Source organism: Sebastes umbrosus, chromosome 20, assembly GCF_015220745.1.
Source record: "Sebastes umbrosus isolate fSebUmb1 chromosome 20, fSebUmb1.pri, whole genome shotgun sequence".
In the NCBI taxonomy this organism is placed as follows: Eukaryota; Metazoa; Chordata; class Actinopteri; order Perciformes; family Sebastidae; genus Sebastes; species Sebastes umbrosus.
This window is the reverse complement of record NC_051288.1, coordinates 15,914,623-15,933,249: the sequence shown is the minus strand read 5'-3', so window position 1 is coordinate 15,933,249 and position 18,627 is coordinate 15,914,623. Positions and strand designations below refer to the sequence as shown.

The window sequence follows — 18,627 nt, the reverse complement described above, 5'->3', positions numbered from 1 at the left end:
GAAGTAGGAACGAAAGTGAGGCAAGCACCCAACTGGATTATACACGCAATGTAATAAACCGGAAACTGTCAAGCATGTTCTTGTAGAGTGCAACAAATATGACAAAGAAAGAAGGGAATTGCTATCAGGAGTAGATGATGGAAATATTACAATGGGGAATCTGCTAGGAAAGACATCTAAGAAAGTACACAATCTTCTAATTAATTACTTAAGGGCAACAGGAATAATGGAGATAATTTAATTATTATTATTATTATTATTATTATTTTAGTTAGTTATTATTATTATTATTATTATTATTATTAATAATAAATAATAATATAAATTATTATTATTGTTATTATTATTATTAATAATAATAATAATAATAATTATTATTATTATAATAATAATAATTATAATTATAATTATAATAATCACAATAATAATAATAATAATAATAATAATAATAATAATAATAATTATTTTTTCTTCCACACTCCAGTCCAATAGATGGCGGTAATGCACCTATAAGCTGGTTTGGCAACCGCCAATAAACACCAAAGAAGAAGAAGAAGTAGGAACCAAAGTGCCTCGGAACCTTTATGTCTATTACTGTAGGAGCGGGGGAATGCTATGGGTGCAACAAACAGAACACAAACAAGTCATTCAAACCGCTGGTCGACGGTTGACATAATTTGAATTAACTGACGCTATGTCATCTCTTTAGGCTGATGTACTTTTAACGGTTTTAACGGCTAGTAGTTAGCTCGCGGTGACGTCAGTTGTCCGTTTGAACATGGTGAGTTGTAACCGTTGTAACGGCTGTTACCTGTTAGCTAATCAGTGTAACGTTAATCACACACACAGGAGTGAAAATAGGCTGTTAAAGTTGACATATTCTTCATAGTTTTGATGGTAAAACAACGAAACAACAACGTGTTTCATTCATATGTTGTTGTACTTTTGTATAGCGAATAAAATACGGTGTGAAAACACTCATTTAAAATCATACTGAGCTGCACAGTCAGGCTGTGTGTCAGCTTAGCAACGGTTACCCTGGAGACCGTAGCTAAAGATAAAGCTAAAAAAGTGAAAACATATATGCAAGTTAGAACTAGTTATAGGGGAAAGTTTAATCTTATGCTTGCCTGTGAACAAATGTCACATTTATTGCATCCCCAATATATATATAACTAATATAAATGGGTTGTCATAGGTCAGGGGTCAGCAACCTCTACTATCAAAAGAGACATTTGAGGCAAAACTAAAAATCTGTCTGGAGCAACAAAACATTTGATCATTGTGATGAAGGTAACAGTTTATAGTCTATAAGTCTGATGCAGTGAGGACCAAGAGCTACTATAATACAGAGTATTAGGGCCACATTTAGGGGAAAAACATCTGAGATTTACAGAATAAAGTCATAATATTACGAGAAAAAAGTCATATTACAAGAAATAAAGTCATAATATTACGAGAATAAAGTCATAATATTACGAAAAAAAAGTCGTAATATCACGAGAAATAGTCATAACTTTACAAGTAATAATTCGTAATATTACGATAATAAAATCATAAGTTTACGAGAAAAAAAGTCGTAGTATTACTAAAATAAAGTCAGAATATTACGAGAAAAAAGTCAGAAGTTTACGAGAAAAAAGTCGTAATATCACGAGAAATAGTCATAACTTTACAAGTAATAATTCGTAATATTACGAGAAAAAAGTCAGAAGTTTACGAGAAAAAAGTCGTAATATTACAAGAAATAAAGTCATAATATTACGAGAAATAAAGTCATATTACGAGAAAAAAGTCGTAATATTACAAGAAATAAAGTCATATTACGAGAATAAAGTCATATTACAAGAAATAAAGTCATATTACGAGAAAAAAGTCGTAATATTACAAGAAATAGTCATAACTTCACGAGTAAAAATTCGCAATATTACGAGAATAAAGTCATGACTTTACGTGAAAACGTGGTAATATTACGAGAATAAAATCATAAGTTTACGAGAAAAAAAGTCGTATTACAAAAATAAAGTCATAATATTACGAGAATAAAATCAGAACTTTACAAGAAAAAAAGTCGTAATATTACGAGAAAAAAGTCAGAAGTTTCTGAGAAAAAAGTCGTAATATTACGAGAATAAAGTCATAACTTTGCGAGAAAAAAAGAAAATAACGTAAAATTACTACTTTATAATATTATGCCTTTATTCTCATAATACTATGACTTTTTTTTCTCGTAAACCTTTGACTTTATTCTCGTAATATTATGACTTTATTCTCGAAAAATATAAATACTAATATATATAAAATATATATTAGTTATATGTAATATATATATATATAATATATATATATATATAATATATATTAGTTATATATAATATATATATATTAGTTATATATATATATTTATTTATATATATATGAATATATATATATATATATATATATATATATATTTATATTTATAAATATATATAAATATTTATATATATATATATATAACTAATATAAATGGGTTGTCATAGGATTTAATTTTCTGGAATTGTACATATTTTCCCTAAAATGAGTACTAAATTACCAGTTGTGTCCAGAAAAACTCTTTTAAAAAAAAACCCTGTAAATTAAGGATAACCAAAAAACGTTCTCTCCTTGGTTTCACATGCAGATATACCATATTCCCTGGATCTACACACCGGTGCGGACTGTACTGGCAATCTGGCACCAGCTGACCAAGACCGAGGTGAGGAAGCTCTCCTGAATATTAGACACTATAGTTTAATTTCTTTTCAGAAACCTTACACAACCATAATTCTACCTTGAAAGTATCTGTGCACGTGTGCAACTTTTGTTTTGTTTTTGTGAACATAGAACAGGCGAGGACTGGGACATTACAGTATAATCAATAATAATCAAACATTTTTGGTTTGGGGTAATAAAGAAACTGTGCTGGGTTTTAAATGTATTTACATGCACACATTAAAAGAAACATGATGCCCGACTTGAGACTTTAGAGACCTGTGCACATGTCTGAAAAACATGAACTAAAGTGCAAGCATGTAACATATTTCTGCTTTTGCCTCCCATCACTCCCCTAATTTTCTGCTCTCTGTGTCTGGATAAACATGCATTGTAAGACTAATCTCTTCTCTGTTCAGATCTCAGAGCTGGCAAAGGGCTCGGTGCTGATGAGGGAACGCAGCAGAGTGGAAGAGACAATCCACGCCATGCAGCGAGCAGGTGCAGGCAGCCTGCAGGTGAGTGAACTATGCAGCATTTCATCAGAATATATTCTGAGTCAAATACAGGAAATGACACCAAAACACAATAAGGTTTTTCTGGATGTAAAGAGGTGGATAGTGACACTTAAAGCCAACAGTTACTCCTGCTTGGATAGTTTGCCACAGTTGGAACCAATGCTCATGTTCATCTAATATGTCCTGACAAGTGCATTCCTTTAAAGTTATAGCGACTGAAATTAGATTTGACTACTGCACCATCGCCAAAATCTTACACTTTACAGACAGACAGATTACTGATCTGTCCTGTTAGTAGACTGCTTGTTTGTTCATGTGATTTTTGCTCATAAACGTTGGGTTTAAACTGAAGAAAATTGTATTTCATGTGCGATTGCATCATACATGTATCTTTGCTGAGTAATAGAGTACTGTTATTCTGTTCTAAATAGTCATATTTCCTCAGGTAATCTCAGACTTCGATATGACACTGACCAGATTTGCCCACAACGGAAAGAGAGTTCCCACCACGCACAGTAAGCACACAGATAATTCACTCTTTGAAAAGATTATCTCCATCTTGGCCAAATAGTGTTTTCATGATCTGGTATGAGTCTGCACATTTGCATTATTAGATCCGAATAATTTATTAAAGCTGCAATGGGTAGAAACAGAGCAAATGTGATTTAAAAAAAGTCCTGACAGTGGTGCATGAGACAGGTAATCTGTGAGCAGCTGTCAATCACTCGCAAACTCCAACCACATGGTCAAACTAGGAAGCGCTGATCAAACATTAATCAATATTCTGTTACTGTAATGCCTATTTCTGGCCTCAAATGTTTTCAGAAACATCTTGTAGTGTCCTGTTTAGCTTTAATGAGAAAGTTTGTGAGGCAGCCGTGTTGAAATCTGTTGAGGAAATACCAAGCACCGCCCACTAGCCGGAGAACAGCCAATAGGAACGCTCAATAGGAACGCTCTCTCTCTGAAATGACCAGTGATTGGCCAAAGTCTCCAGTCACGGGCTAGATTTTTTTTAAAGCCTGAAAACAGAGCCATGAGGAGGTGCAGACGTCTATTCTTCTCTCAGAACACTTTAATTACAATATGCTGAAAGATTATTATGGAATTTTTGCCCAATGATGCCAACAACTTTGTGCCTAGTACTGAAGTTTTAATTGACTTGATAAGCATTTGTGCATTCTTTGCTTTTTTCATTATTTGTTGCTTTTAGTCTGACTGTCTTGTGCCCTTCTGAAACGGCTACAAACCTGTTTTCCTTTCTTTGTCCAGACATCCTTGATAACCGGTTGTTGATTGATGAAGATTGCACTAAAAAGGTAAATGCGCTACAGGAACAAGGTCATTAAAGCCCCCCTCCAGCCAGTTTTACTTCCTGTTTTTTGCTTAACGTTCTTTCTCAAAAAGAGAATAGGGGTGTGGTTAATAGTCAGATGTAATTCATTGCCACAGCAACCATATTGCATCGTTTTTCAACCCAGTTTAGATGAAACCAGTTTAGATGAATTTACTGTTTATCAGACCACAAATGTGACCAGAATTAGCATAACACATTGACTCTCTCTCACTCGCTCTCTTCTTTACCGTCTCCTCCTGGCGAGGCGGCCGTCTGCCTCTTCCAAATCAAAATCATGTCGTCACGACAAGATTGTACTCTAGAGTTTAATCGATAATGGGTCCATATTACACTTGTAGAATTGTTCCCACTGCAGTAACTGTGGCTTATTGTTTTTGTGCACGATGACATTTACAAATACAAATTTTGTTTAAGACCATGAAGTGCTAGATGAAATAATGTTCGCTGGTCTGTAAATCATTGCAATACAGACCAGCAAGTCCATACTGATGCATCCCTTGCAGATAGTCTGTAAATATATGTTCATTGTTTTCTGTTGGTCCACTCTAGATGAAGGAGCTGTTGAACACCTACTATCCCATAGAGATTGATGCTAGCAGGGCTGCTGAAGAAAAGCTGCCTCTCATGGTGGAGTGGTAAGAAACAAACAGACTGACCTAAATAATAACAGCTGTCTATTTGAATCTAATTTTGATTTAACTCTTTCAGAAATTACTATAAAATGAAATTGTAATTTGACAATGACAAATCACACACTTGTGATTTTTCTCAGTGTTGTGTGGACCAGTTGAACTCAGACACAATAACATTCCCAAAATATTTTTCAGTATTTTAAACTGTCAGTATTTGAAGCTCCATTTCCTGAAAGGACTAAAGAAAAGTGAATAAAACCCAAGCCTGATTGAGATGTTGCATTTGTGTTGTGCTGTTCTCTGCAGGTGGACTAAAGTCCATGAGCTACTGATTCAGCAGAGGATCAGGAAGGATATGCTCGCCCAGGCTGTTAAGGAATCCGGTGCTATGCTCAGGTATGCACTTTGCTCAAATCTTATATTAACCAAGGCCCTGGTTCCAGTGGTGGAAAATAACTAAGCACATTTATGCAAGTACTGTACTTAAATACAAATTTGAGGTACTTGTACTTAACTTATTTCCATTTAATGCAACTTTATACTTCTACTCCACTACATCTCAGAGGCAAATATTGTACTTTTTTATTATATTTATCTAACAGCTTTAGTCACTTTTTAGATGTTCATGCCCTTCCTGACCAGTGAAAACATGTATCTCCAAATATGGTGATTTTTTTTAATTTTAATTTTTCTGATTAACCAAAAGATGTGTTCCTTTATGGGTTGAGAAAATTCTCCTATTTCATAAGCTAAATAAACTGTTTAAAGGTTCTCTGTTTGATATTCAGAGCATTTAAATAGCAGCGAACAACTATTTTCTATGTAAAGCTATAGAGGAGTAATGACTACCTGAGCAGAGAATGAAGTCACTTTCCCTCTGCGTGTGTTGTTATCCTAGTTTCTCCATGCTTTGAGTTCAAATTAGTGCAACCTTCAACATCTACAGCGGTAAAATGCAACATGCACATTAATGCACCAGTAGTGAAACGCTTAAAGGGAATGTTTTACTGCATAATAAGTACTTTTACTTTTGATACTACATTTAGCTGATAATACTTACATACTTTTACTTAAGTAAGGTTTTGAATGCAGGACTTTTACTTGTAGTGGAGTATTTTCACAGTTTGGTATGCTGTGCATTAATAAAGTGAAATACATGTTGAACATAGATTACACTATCTGACTTCTTTTTGGAAGAATCTACAACACTTGCTCAGGATGATTAAAACTTCGCAGTAATTTAAATGTTTTCTCCGATAGTTATTGGTTCTTGTGTCTAATGGGTGGTGTGTGTGTGTGATTTCTTTAGGGACGGCTACAAAGTGTTTTTTGACCGTCTGACAGAGCAGCAGGTCCCTCTGTTGATCTTCTCGGCTGGTGTTGGAGACGTCCTGGAAGAGGTGATTCGACAGAACCACGTCTTCTACCCCAATGTCCACGTCATCTCCAACTACATGGACTTTGACCAAACTGTGAGTTTGCCCACACCTGGCTTTACTAGGATGTGAATTATTGTATGAAATGCCCTGAAGAATACTTAAACTGTTGAGAAGTTAACATTTTTCTTGTCCCACAGCAAAACAATATCAGTGTAGGTTTGTCAGGATTGTTGATAAATACAAATGACACAAAAAGCATTTTTCCCATCAGTTCATTGATTTCAAGGCATGGAAAACAATAAAAGAATAAAGTAATTATATCAAGCTAATAAGCAAGCTGGTGTAGTATTTAACTGAACATGGTGTTGTTAATAAGGGGGTCCTGCGAGCCTTCAAAGGCCAACTGATCCACACCTTCAACAAGAGGGAAGGTGCTCTGTCACATGCAGCTGGCCTCAGAGAGCTGCAGGGTCGACCCAACGTCCTGCTGCTGGGAGACTCTTTAGGAGACCTGACCATGGCCGACGGCGTGTCTGAGCACCAGAACATCCTCACCATCGGCTTCCTCAACGACCAGGTCAGACTAGATCTCTAGTTTTAGTCCTTATATCGACACATTGACTTTAAGAATTTGGGTTTCTCAGTGTCTGTGTTCTGCGTCTCTCAGGTGGACGAGAGAAAAGAGTCGTACATCAACTCCTTTGACATCGTACTGGTGAAGGACGAGACGATGGACGTTCCCAACGGCATCCTCCGATACATTACTTCATCAAGAGACAACAAGTAAGAAGCACAAGGAGGAACTTCATGACAACATACACAGACTTGTTCACTCCAGTCACCATGTTGCATGCTGGACAATCACACGTAACCACTTACCTCAAACCGGAACTTGAAGCTAGACTCAGTCAGGATAGCTTTGATATGCAGTTAAAACACTATGTCCAAAGGTTTAAAATATCTAAATTAGGTCATGCATTTTCAACTTAGTTTAGAAGAATCTGTTATTTATACCAGTATTGCAATGTCACAGACTATTAGAGGGCTGGGTTTCAGGATGTCTTGATAGAAACAGTAGAATGGCAATGTGCAACGTTAAAGTGTATATTATACTTTGCGCCTCCGTGAAGGTCCGCTGGTGTCTGCCGTGTAGCATGCATTTCGTCATCAGAAGGTGAACGCGTAGGCTCTGTACGGTCGTCCGCGTACCGCCAATTTGTTGTGACCGTAGCGTAGCGATCTACTGCGCATGTGTCTTGTCCTCCAACCGGACAAACAAAACTACTATGCGTCCACGGTGTCCGCAGTCGTCCGTATACGCATCCGTATACGCGTCCGTGTACGCGTCCGTATACGCGGCCGTACACGCGGCCGTACACGTACAGAATTTATAATATCTTGTTTCAAATGTGTACAGTACATACAGTACAGTACCAGCAGACCTTCCTCTGAAAACAAATCAACCTCTTAAAAATATCAAAATGAACAGTTACAGGGTGCATTTCTAAATTTCTGTTCGCTTTTCAGCACAAAACAACTTTAAAATGTTTACTTTGTGGTTTTTACAAAATGAGGATGCTTTTTAAATATATTTTACATTACGCTTGTGTACGAGCAAAGACGTAAAACACATTTTATAAATGGCTCTTTCATCTGTTAAAGGGACTATTTGTAACCTTTTAAGCGTATAAATGTAGCGGGTCGCCACACATGCGCACTCGCATATGTGCGTTCGCGTTTGGCCGCTGCCTCTCCTCTTCTGCCTGCCTGCCTTCACTCAGAGAGCGCGCGCGTTCTCATCTCGCTCCACCTCGAGACGTGAACGCGCGCTCACTCCTCACTGCAGAAGAGTTAGTTTAGCTCTGAGAATATCTAGTGAATGTACAGTGGACGTTTTTGCAGAAATAACTGCTGCAGCTCCTCTAGACCAACAGAGGTTTCCCGTGTCTTGTGAAGTGACGGAGCTCCTAAGCTAGTAACGTTATCGTCTCGTTACCGACTGGGTGCCGGTGTCTCCCTGCTCTCTCCGGCTGCGGGCGGAGAGAGCAGGGAGACACGCTGCAGAGCCCCGCTGCATCAGCCTGCGTTGAGGCAGTAAAAGCCAACACTAAGATCAGATCTAAATCATGTTCATGGAGAGACTTTCGTCTGGTCAGCTAACATTACTGCCAAGCAGCTGAAATATAGAGTGATATTGTGGTTTTAGCTGACATGTGTCGCCTCACTGTTTTGAGCGATGCTCGTTCAGGTATATTTAGAGCGAGCAGGCGCGAGCAGGCGCGAGCCCGACGCTGACTTTCGTTGATTTCACGGCCACAGGTGTCGCTGTTAAGAAGCATTTCTGAAAGTTACAAATAGTCCCTTTAAGTCTTCTACTTCATATTTACACTGTTCTGTTGTGTTTTGTGTGTACTCGATAATTACCTCTGCATACACTGCAAGTATCATCAGTTTACTTGCAGAGTTCAGCTAACTTTACAGTGATGCTATCTGTCTTTAAGCTATTGTAGTTGTTGTTAAGAGGATGTGTGTCATCTTTCAACTGAAACATTGTGTCTGCTAGAAAGTAGGAAGTAACATTAACCTAGTTGCACTTTACTATAGGTGTTGTTGAAGAAAAGATGAATATGGACTTACTTGTAAGTGTGCTCTTCTCAGCTAAAGATATAGTTCACATTTTTAAATCCCAGTAAAAAAAAAAAAACAGCAAGTTGCAAGAAAATAATTGCTCCTTGATTTCCTTTAGTATTGTTATGACCCATGACTCCAAAAGAAATACCTCATAAGGGAATCTAAAAAATGTGAACTATCCCTTTAATCAACATTTTTACATTGTCTCTCTGTGCTACTAATAATTTCTTGCAATGTAGTCTTATAACAGTAAAAGACTTAGTCGTTAAACTGACGAATCATGTTGTAGCTTTTAAATTATTTTTTATGAGATGCGTCAATATTAATACTTATATTAATATTTTTTAAGTTTTTTAAGTTAGTATCCAATAGTTTCCCACCATTATCAACCAAAACCAATGCATTTTTGTTTCTGCAAATAACTGTTGTGTATTCCTGATCTTCTTAAGAGCTGCTCATAGAAGTTGTTATGAATGAATTTCTGGTGCAGGATGTGGAGTTGTTTGTTTTTTGAAGTCACATCAGTGCCAGGCACCCTCTTTTTTGCTTGTTGGGTTTTCTCAAATACAACAATCAAAGATAAACAGTCAGCACTATTTTCTTGTCAGTTATAAAAAGACTGTCCAGTGTGGTGCAGAAAGTATTGCAACAAAGTTGTCACTCATCTGGTGATAGCAATGTGCTTTCCTAAGCTGCGACAAGACTGGATGAAGCATTGCGTTGATACATTTTACTAATTTATTCTGTCTCCCTATGCTTCGTAACGTGACAGCTCGTTTAGTCGTTACTTCAAAACTTGACCTCATTGTGTCCGATGACTTGCCGCAAGTCAGTTGAGTTTATAAAGGAACATCAGCTGCTACCAATAGTTTGTCATATTGTTTGTGCACCTCTCTTTTTGTCATAAATATAGGTGCAGTTTTTTCAGATGACAGATGATTGCTTCAGCTGGGAAAAAATGTCCCAGAAAAAAACAAAACAATTTTCTTTTTCTTAAAAACCTTTTAATTAATGTGACTTTCAAAGACAAAAGAAGGCGCTTGTTTGGTTTTCTGAAATACAACTATCAAATACAAACAATCATACAACACAGAACTCCACAAAAAACACCCTTTGCACTATATTCTTGTCATTTCAAAAAGATTGTCCAATGTGGTACAGAACATATTAAACCATGATGATTAGGGTTGTAATGGTATACTTTGAAAGTTGACGGTTATCATAACGAGTACATTTGCTTGTCTACGGCATTGAAAAAAACTGACTTAAGTGGGTGTGTACTGTTTATTATAATTCTGTTCTCAATCCTTTTAAGGGCCATTGTAACACACTAATAATAATAACAATAATAGTGTAATACCATATACCGTGAAACTGATATTTTCTGAGGCGGTTATCATACCGTAAAAGTCTGATACCATTACAACCCTAACGATAATGTATGGAAATAGTCTCTCGTTGCTTGTTTTTAAGGTGCTGGGGTTTATCCCTGAGAGAGAATAAAAGTATTTGACCTCATCACAACTCTTCGTGCCTCCCCTCTTCCCTTTCCTTGTCCTCGTCTACCTTCAGTTTGAGTTCGTCGGCCTTGATCACTCCATCTTTATTTCGGTCCTGGTTGCTGAACATGTCGGTAATTACCTGCTCGATGAGCATTCCAGGCTTAATGCGACCTTTGCCCTCCGCCACCTGCAGCTTGATGAACTCCCCAAACTGAAATGTGTGAAGAGATCAAAGAGCATCATCAATCAATAACAGTGTAATTTAATGAATTGATTTAATACATTTAATGAATTTAGAGTTATAGACTTTGAGATGTTGGCATTAAAGAAAACAGTGCAGTCAAAACGCCACAACCCACTCAAATCTCACCTTTGTCTCACCTGTGGTGTCCACAGAGTTCAGGGAATTAACAGATCAACATGTGATGAAGGTTTGACCCTCATTCATAATTAATAAAGCATACTATATTATTACTTTTAATGGCATTTTTTAGGTATTTAAACATTACATTGCATTTTAATTGTATGCTACTTAATACTTTTACTTTTCTACATTTCAGTGGGAAATATTGTACTTTTAACTCCACTTCATTTCTATGTATAGTGAGGTTAAGTTACTTTGCCGATTCTGATTTTACATTCAGAAAACATCTGTTATTTGTGGTAAAGTACTAAAATTAAATCAACCGTAAAATGCTACTTCACTTTAAAGCATCAGTAACTAATAATCCAATAATATAATGTATATAATTAATACATGTTCTGCATAACAAGTACTTCTGATACTTTAAGTTCATTTTTCTACTAACACTTGTGTATTTTACTGTGGTAAAATTATAAATGCAGAACCTGTAATGAGTATTTTAACATTGTGATATGGCTACTTTTACTTAAGGGGAGGATCTGATTACTTCTTCCACCGATGTAGTCTTTATTAAAATATGTTTGCAGAGTACGTCTACAGTTTCCATAAAGAAACTCAGTAAAACGTGGTAAATAAATACTTTTAGGGGCCCTCATCTGCCATGTGAAATAATGTCAGCGGTAACGTACCTCCTCCTCGGGCACCTCTTCGTTCTTGTTGACGTCCAATGCTTTGAAAAGATCTGCTGGGCTGTCCTCCAGCCACACAAACAGGTAACCAGGTGGCACTCCCTTCTCAAAGCTCACCAGTTCAATGTCAAAGACCAACACAGCACTGCTTGGCACACCAGTGGCTGACGGAGAGAAAACTTACTTTAGTGAATTCAAACTTGTAAATCAGCACTTAAAGAGGCCTGTCGGGGTTCAAAATAATAATAGATTAAGTCTATTAAAACACTGGTATTGCGAGTATTGTAAGTCTTACCTCCTTTTTCTCCGTGGCCAAGGTGAGGTGGAACCGTTATTACCCTCTTCTCTCCCACACACATGCCACGCAGGCCTTCGTCCAGCCCGTCGATCACCTTGTCCGACCCCAGCACTGCATCCTGAAGGTGCTCATAGTCGTGTCTGAGGACAACGTTGATTGGACACATTATGCATTATATATAAATGCTAGTGGTAATGTAATATCACTGTTAAAAAATATGGCAATGTCTGGGTAACTCACGAGGAAAAGAGCGGCGTGCCGTCCACCAGGGTGCAGTTGTAGTGATAGCGGACGAGGTCGTTCTCCGCGGTGATCTCCTTACACGCCTCGGGTCGGTGGGTGATCTGGATGCTCACCGTGTCGTTGGGGTTGTGGAAGTCGACGACGTGAATGTCAAACACCAGAACAGCAGAACTGGGGATAACACCACCTACAACGAACCAACAGTTATTAAATAAATTAAAATCAATTCAGGTAGACAACTTACTGCAAGCTGCAGGAAAAGCTACAGTAATTTACCTGCTCCTTGCTCTCCATACGCCAGGTGTGGAGGGATGATGACCCTCCTCTTCTCTCCAGTACAGACTCCCAGCAGGGCCTGGTCCATGCCTGCAATCACATACCCCATCCCGATGTAGGTGTTGTATGTGCTGTTCCTCTGGTAGCTGTTGGCAGTAATGAGCATGGTTTAATTGAAAAAAAGTGTGGCTTTTATTAGAGTTATACACCTTGAAGCCAGAAATACACATCTGTTGTGTATCAAACCTCAAAATACGTCAGTATTAGGGCAGCACTATTGTACTGAAGTGATGGGTTGACATTTAGAGCAGGGTTTTAAAATAGGATTGCATGTTTATATTTACAGTACAAATGCAATATGACTGGAAACTGAGTCACAATCAGCTTCACTGTCAGTGTGACCTGAGCTCACCTGGTGTCAAAGGTGACTCCGTTCAGGAAGGTACCGTTGTAGTGGTACCGGACATAATCCCCAGCCACAGACTTGCGTGAGCACGACTCGGGCACCACCTGGTCCTCAACGGTGAGGTTATCCTTTGGGTTGTGAATGTCCACCAACAGGACATTGAACACCAGGGTCGCCTGGGGGGGAATATCTGTACCTGGTGGGCAGAGGACGGAGAATTTCAAACTTCACACCTACCGACACTAGAAAGAAACATTAACATGAAAGACAAGTGGTTTTATATAGAGGGTTTTATTTTGGTGATTTTCTTTTTTTTATGTTACACTATGAATTACTTGAATCTTGGCTTATTTCCATCTGATCGATTTATTTATCAGAATATAATAATCTCTAATTTCACTAAAGGTCAAATATGGTAAAGGATACTTGCAATTAAAGAACTATTTTGTTTTTAAAAAGGGGTGAGGACTGAGCAGCGTTCCGTTTCCCAGAAACTCCCAGAAAACTGCAGGCCAGCTGCAACTCTCACTACTTTTAAAGCAAGGCTGAGGACTTTTCTGTTTGCTGCTGCTTTTTATTTATCATTTCACTACACTGTCCCTTAGTATTATTCTATTTATCTTGTTTTTATTTTTTATTCTCTTGCATTCTGTTTCTAATTATATTTAAATGTTCTTTTATAATGTGTTTATTTTGCACTTTGTCTAGATGCATTTGATGTTTTAAGTAAAGTGATTTGAATTGCCTTGTTGTTGAAATATGTTATACAAATTACTGTGGATGCATATAACCACGGGAGATCTTGGGTCACCATGATGTTTTTCCCGGGCCTTTTGGGATAGCAAAGGACGGTAAGCGCTATACATACAAAAAAAATGAGTATCTGATCTTAATATTGAAATTTTAGATGATGTGTGTACATTTACACAAAACAAGATGCTGAACAAGTAACTTCTTGGATTAAATATGGCATAACTTGAAATTTCAATGTATTTTTGTTCTAACACGTTGTTTAGAGATGGTGCATTCTTTAAATCCACGTTCACTATGTGTCCTTCCTCATACCCGCTCCTATAAACATTGCTCCATATTAGCGCTACTAGTGGTAAAAAAAAAAAAAAAAAAAAAAAAAAACTCTACTGGGGAGCTTTATGTTCTATGTGTATGCATTTTAAGATGTTATTTCAAGGATTTGCCTATTCTTCTAACATTATTTCATTCCTCTGACCTCCCGGGTGTTTGGAGAAGCAGAGTTCAGTTGTAAAGCAGGAACACCAAACTCTCCACTCTCACCTCTTTTTTTTTAGCCCTTTTAGTGAACCATCATTTATGCTCACCTGATCCTTTTTCTCCGTAGGCTTTGAAGGGCGGGATGACGATATTTCTGATCTCTCCCACACACATGCCCAGCAGACCTTCATCCATGCCCTTAACCAGCCAGCCCTCACCCACTAAGGAGTCCAGGGTGTGCTTCTTGGTGTAGCTACGTAGGGCTCATAAAGGCGCAAAGTCAAATACACAACACACCTGGATAACACAGTACAAACACAAAAGAGCTGTCATCCAGACCATTCAGAGCATGGAGATAAGAATGAGATTAAGTGTAAGAGTAAACAAGGACCTCTTTGATGACTGTTGTTTTGTTTTTTTCTATTTCTAGGGCTACAATTGTAAATCACAACAATCATCCAACAAGCTAGAATTCACCTTGAGTCGAAGACGGTGCCGTCGAGCAGAGTGCCGTTGAAATGGTAACGCACAAAGTCAGTGCGCATCACGGAGCGTTTGCAGTCTTTGGGAGTGCTGATGGTTTTGGTGACAACCAGGTCGGCTTTGTTCCACAGATCCAACAGATGGATCTCAAACACCAGGGTGGTGTCTGGAGGAATCACGTCGCCTGTAAACACGGTTAGATGAAGGTTAGATGGACTTATCTACAGCAAAAGACATCATTGTTAAGAACTGTTTAGAGAAATCACCAATATGATCCATTTTAATTGAAAGCCTCTGTGAAATGACACCTTATATCATCTTATTTCCTTAAATGAGCACCCCAGTTGAGACCTTTTGGGTGAACAAACTAAACCAAAGCACTTCCTGAAACTATGCATTCATTTCTCAGTTCAGTTTAGTTTTAAATGTAAAGTATTGTTAATAGTTTCTATTTTTATTATATCTTGTCAATTATGACCTTGATTTAATATTTGTTTTTGCACTACAGTTAGGCTATTTATTTTGTTTTTGATTGCACATTTAAATTAATATATATATATATTTTTTTTAAATGTACAGTATTGTTAATAGTTTATATTTGTATTATATCTTGTCAATTATGTTCTAATTTAATATTTGTTTTTGCACTACAGTTAGGCTATTTATTTTGTTTTTGATTGCACATTTAAGTTAAATTTTAATAGATTTTTTTAAATGTGCAGTATTGTCAATAGTTTATATTTGTATTATATTTTGTCAATTATGTTCTAATTTAATATTTGTTTTTGCACTAGTTAGGCTATTTATTTGTTTTCGATTGCACATTTAAGTTAATATTTTCTTCTTGATATTTTTTTAAATGTACAGTACTGTTAATAGTTTATTTTGTATCTTGTTATTACGCTGTTGATTTAATATTTGTTTTTGCACTTCAGTTGTAGTCTATATTTATTTTGTCCACAACTCAAAGATATTCAGTTTACTGTCCTAGAGGAATAAAGAAACCAGAAAATATTCACATTTAAGAAGCTGGAATCTGAAATACCTTTTTTTTTTTTTTAATTACTCAAACTGATTAATTATCAAAATAGTAGGCAATTAATTTAATAGTTGACTACTAATCGATTAATCATTGCAGCTCTACTTCATTAAGGACCTCAACACTTTTATGCTATGAAAAGTTAAACCCTGAAAGGCCGGGTTCCCAGGGGGCTAAAATGAGCTGTGTGTCCCCGTTTAGCCCCAGAAACCAACATTTCTGTGCTGGAATACTGCCATTATCCAGTATTGTTTGACACATATCAACTAGTTTATGATAATTTGATAAAACACAAATGTGTTTTTATGGAAATGCACCATAATATCAACTGCAATATAAAAGGTATTAAAACTACATTTTGACACAGGGCCCGTGTATATGACATACTTGTTTGATTACAGATCTGTTAGGTAATGTGGACAACTAAAGTAACTACAGAGTAATTTGCCACATAGACAACCTGGAGGGCCCCTGAGGGTCTGGAGAGACTCTGCTGTGCTGTGACTACTAGAACTAGAACATACTCATGGGTCTTTAAAAATCTGGCTGCACAACTCCAACCAAACAAGTCATGACATTTCACATTTTTACCTGCACCGGTGCTTCCGTAGGCCAGGTTAGGTGGGACTGTGATTGTTCTTCGCTCATTCACACACATGCCCTGCAGACCTTTATCAATCCCTGCAATGAGCCGGCCCTCCCCCAGCAGGCCCACTTTAGCATCTCCTTTGGTATGGCTGATGGGAAGGAAAAAAACACCAAAAGGTTGACAAATACGTCAGCAGTAGTGGGTTGACTTTAAGAGGATGTAGTAAAAGGAGGAGTACATTTTGTAAGGGCATGCATACAGATATGTATTAATAGACTATTGCAAACTTATTCTAACATGCAAATCTCTGCTTTTTTTTTTTTTTTTACATAAACTTTGCATCCTGTTTTAGACAAGACAAGGCAAGGCAGCTTTATTTGTAGAGCACATTTAAGCAACAGTGCTAATTCAAAGTGCAAAAGAACATTAAGACATAATTAAAACAGTTATAAAAACATGAAAAAAAAATAAAGATTAGAAAATAAAAATAAGCTAAAAATAAAAGCAATAAGATAGAAGCTAAAATAGAATATAACACACAAGAGCTGTAGTGCAGTATAAGAGCATTATCTGGTTTAATAAAAGGCAGCAGCAAACAGGAAAGTGTTAAGCTTTGATTTAAAAGAGCTCAGAGTTGGTCCTGCAGTTTTCTGGGAGCTTGTTCCAAATATTTGGTGCATAAAAACTGAACGTGTATGGCCTCTGCAGCCAAATGACCAACTTTGAAAGTGAAAAAACTAGTTAAACTAACTAAAAATCAATGCATTTCAGATACAAATGCAAATAAACTCACCTCGAATCAAATGTTTTCCCGTCGACAAATGTGGCGTTGTAGTGATAGCGAACATAATCTCCCTCTTTGGCTTCTCTTACACAGACCTTTGGGATGAAGTGTCTGTCCACGACTACATCTCCTACTACAGGACTGGGGTTACTCTCCACAGCAGAAGAAAACCACGTAGCCAGGAGGCAAAAGACAATGCAGCACACAAACATCTTTACAGATTTAGGTCAAATGAGTTAGAAGGATTCAAAACAATAAAGATAATGGATAAATTTGGATAAAATGGATCAATTTGAGGGCCTGTGCGCGCTTTAACGCAGAGAGGGCCGAGGGTTGCAGATGTGGAGCAGCGGTGGTGTCTGAATGCTGTAAACGTGGACAATCTCCAGGTTGCAGTGAGGAGTTTTTACCAGAGGGAAGGAATGTGGGAGTTTGGGGAGTGGGGAAAAACTTCTGTCAAGTTAACCACAATAATCAGAGAGCACTACTTCCTTTCAAAAAATAAAAGAAAATCATAGATTGTCACTACTAATGTCAGAGTAGTGCACCCACTTCTCTTTCTTTTTTTGTGTTTTTGTTTTTTGAGTTTATCTTTGTTTTTATGTTTGATGTGACATTTGTTCAGTATAATAACTGAAAAAATAAATAAATAAAAAGTTTAAAAAAAATAAATAAAAAAACAATCTAATACACAATATGTCTATGATTGTATTTTATCTATTAAGTGTTGGCCTATTTATTTTTTTTAACTTAGTTTTTATTGCAGTTTCAGCAACTTATAAAATCATCATCACATTCTTTACCACTGTATTTTCATTTTACAGCTGTCTCTTTGTTTTTACACACAATTTCACAATTTAAAACAAGGGGGGAGAGAGACAACACAAAAAAGACTTCATATTAAACTGTAATTTCAGTTGGTGTTGGCCTATTTTGAGGTGGATTTGTGTGGAGGGATTTTTTTTTTCTCCCCAAAATGACAATTTTCAGCTTTTATTTTGAAAGGGATGTCGCCCACTATTGTTTGGCTTGACCCTTCAGCATCACTGTAAACCAGCAGAGAGATCCGCCTCTCTCTCTCTCTCTGGATCAGCGTCCAGGAGCCGTAAAGTGGCCTGAGAGAGAGGTCCCAAAGTTTCAGATTTTCCACTAATGCCGTGAAAACATCAAGAAGCTCTCTCAAGGAGCGTCTGAAGTGGATGAAAAGAGATCCAGTCTAGTCTGCGAGGGGATTAGACATCTCAATATGACTTATAAGAGGAGAACAAATAGGTCAAATGATCCAAAACCACTGTGGGCTGCTGAAACTGCTGAAAACAATCCTCTAAGTTACACTACAGAACATAATTATTATATCATAAAACCATATAGAAGACATTTCTTTCAGAACTATAGGACTTAATTTTATAAATCTCATCTCATGCAGTATTATTCATCACATTTATGGTGAAAGGTTTTTTTTTCACTAATATGT

General features: G+C 37.0%; 2 protein-coding genes across 3 annotated transcripts; one reads left to right on the top strand and one right to left on the bottom strand.

The window, feature by feature from the left end:
- Positions 1 to 554: 554 nt before the first annotated feature.
- On the top strand, positions 555 to 8,258 carry LOC119479145 (7-methylguanosine phosphate-specific 5'-nucleotidase-like). Of its 2 annotated transcripts, XM_037754427.1 has the most exons (10): positions 555 to 781; positions 2,663 to 2,737; positions 3,153 to 3,251; positions 3,697 to 3,766; positions 4,524 to 4,570; positions 5,158 to 5,243; positions 5,547 to 5,636; positions 6,550 to 6,712; positions 6,996 to 7,196; positions 7,287 to 8,258. In XM_037754427.1, the coding sequence occupies exons 1-10, from the start codon at positions 779 to 781 to the stop codon at positions 7,404 to 7,406; spliced, it is 954 nt and encodes a 317-aa protein (XP_037610355.1). In that variant the 5' UTR covers positions 555 to 778; the 3' UTR covers positions 7,407 to 8,258. The 2 variants fall into 2 exon arrangements, with proteins under 2 accessions (XP_037610355.1, XP_037610354.1); XM_037754426.1 differs by lacking the exon at positions 555 to 781 and having other exon boundaries at positions 2,657 to 2,737.
- Positions 8,259 to 10,237: 1,979 nt separating this feature from the next.
- On the bottom strand, positions 10,238 to 17,551 carry fkbp10b (FKBP prolyl isomerase 10b). The gene is made up of 10 exons (XM_037754412.1): positions 17,163 to 17,551; positions 16,372 to 16,517; positions 14,736 to 14,925; positions 14,366 to 14,511; positions 13,035 to 13,224; positions 12,623 to 12,768; positions 12,344 to 12,533; positions 12,101 to 12,243; positions 11,806 to 11,969; positions 10,238 to 10,963 (listed from the first exon to the last, which is right to left on the bottom strand). Exons 1-10 carry the CDS (start codon positions 17,363 to 17,365, stop codon positions 10,769 to 10,771), a joined length of 1,713 nt encoding a protein of 570 aa, XP_037610340.1. The 5' UTR covers positions 17,366 to 17,551; the 3' UTR covers positions 10,238 to 10,768.
- Positions 17,552 to 18,627: the final 1,076 nt, after the last annotated feature.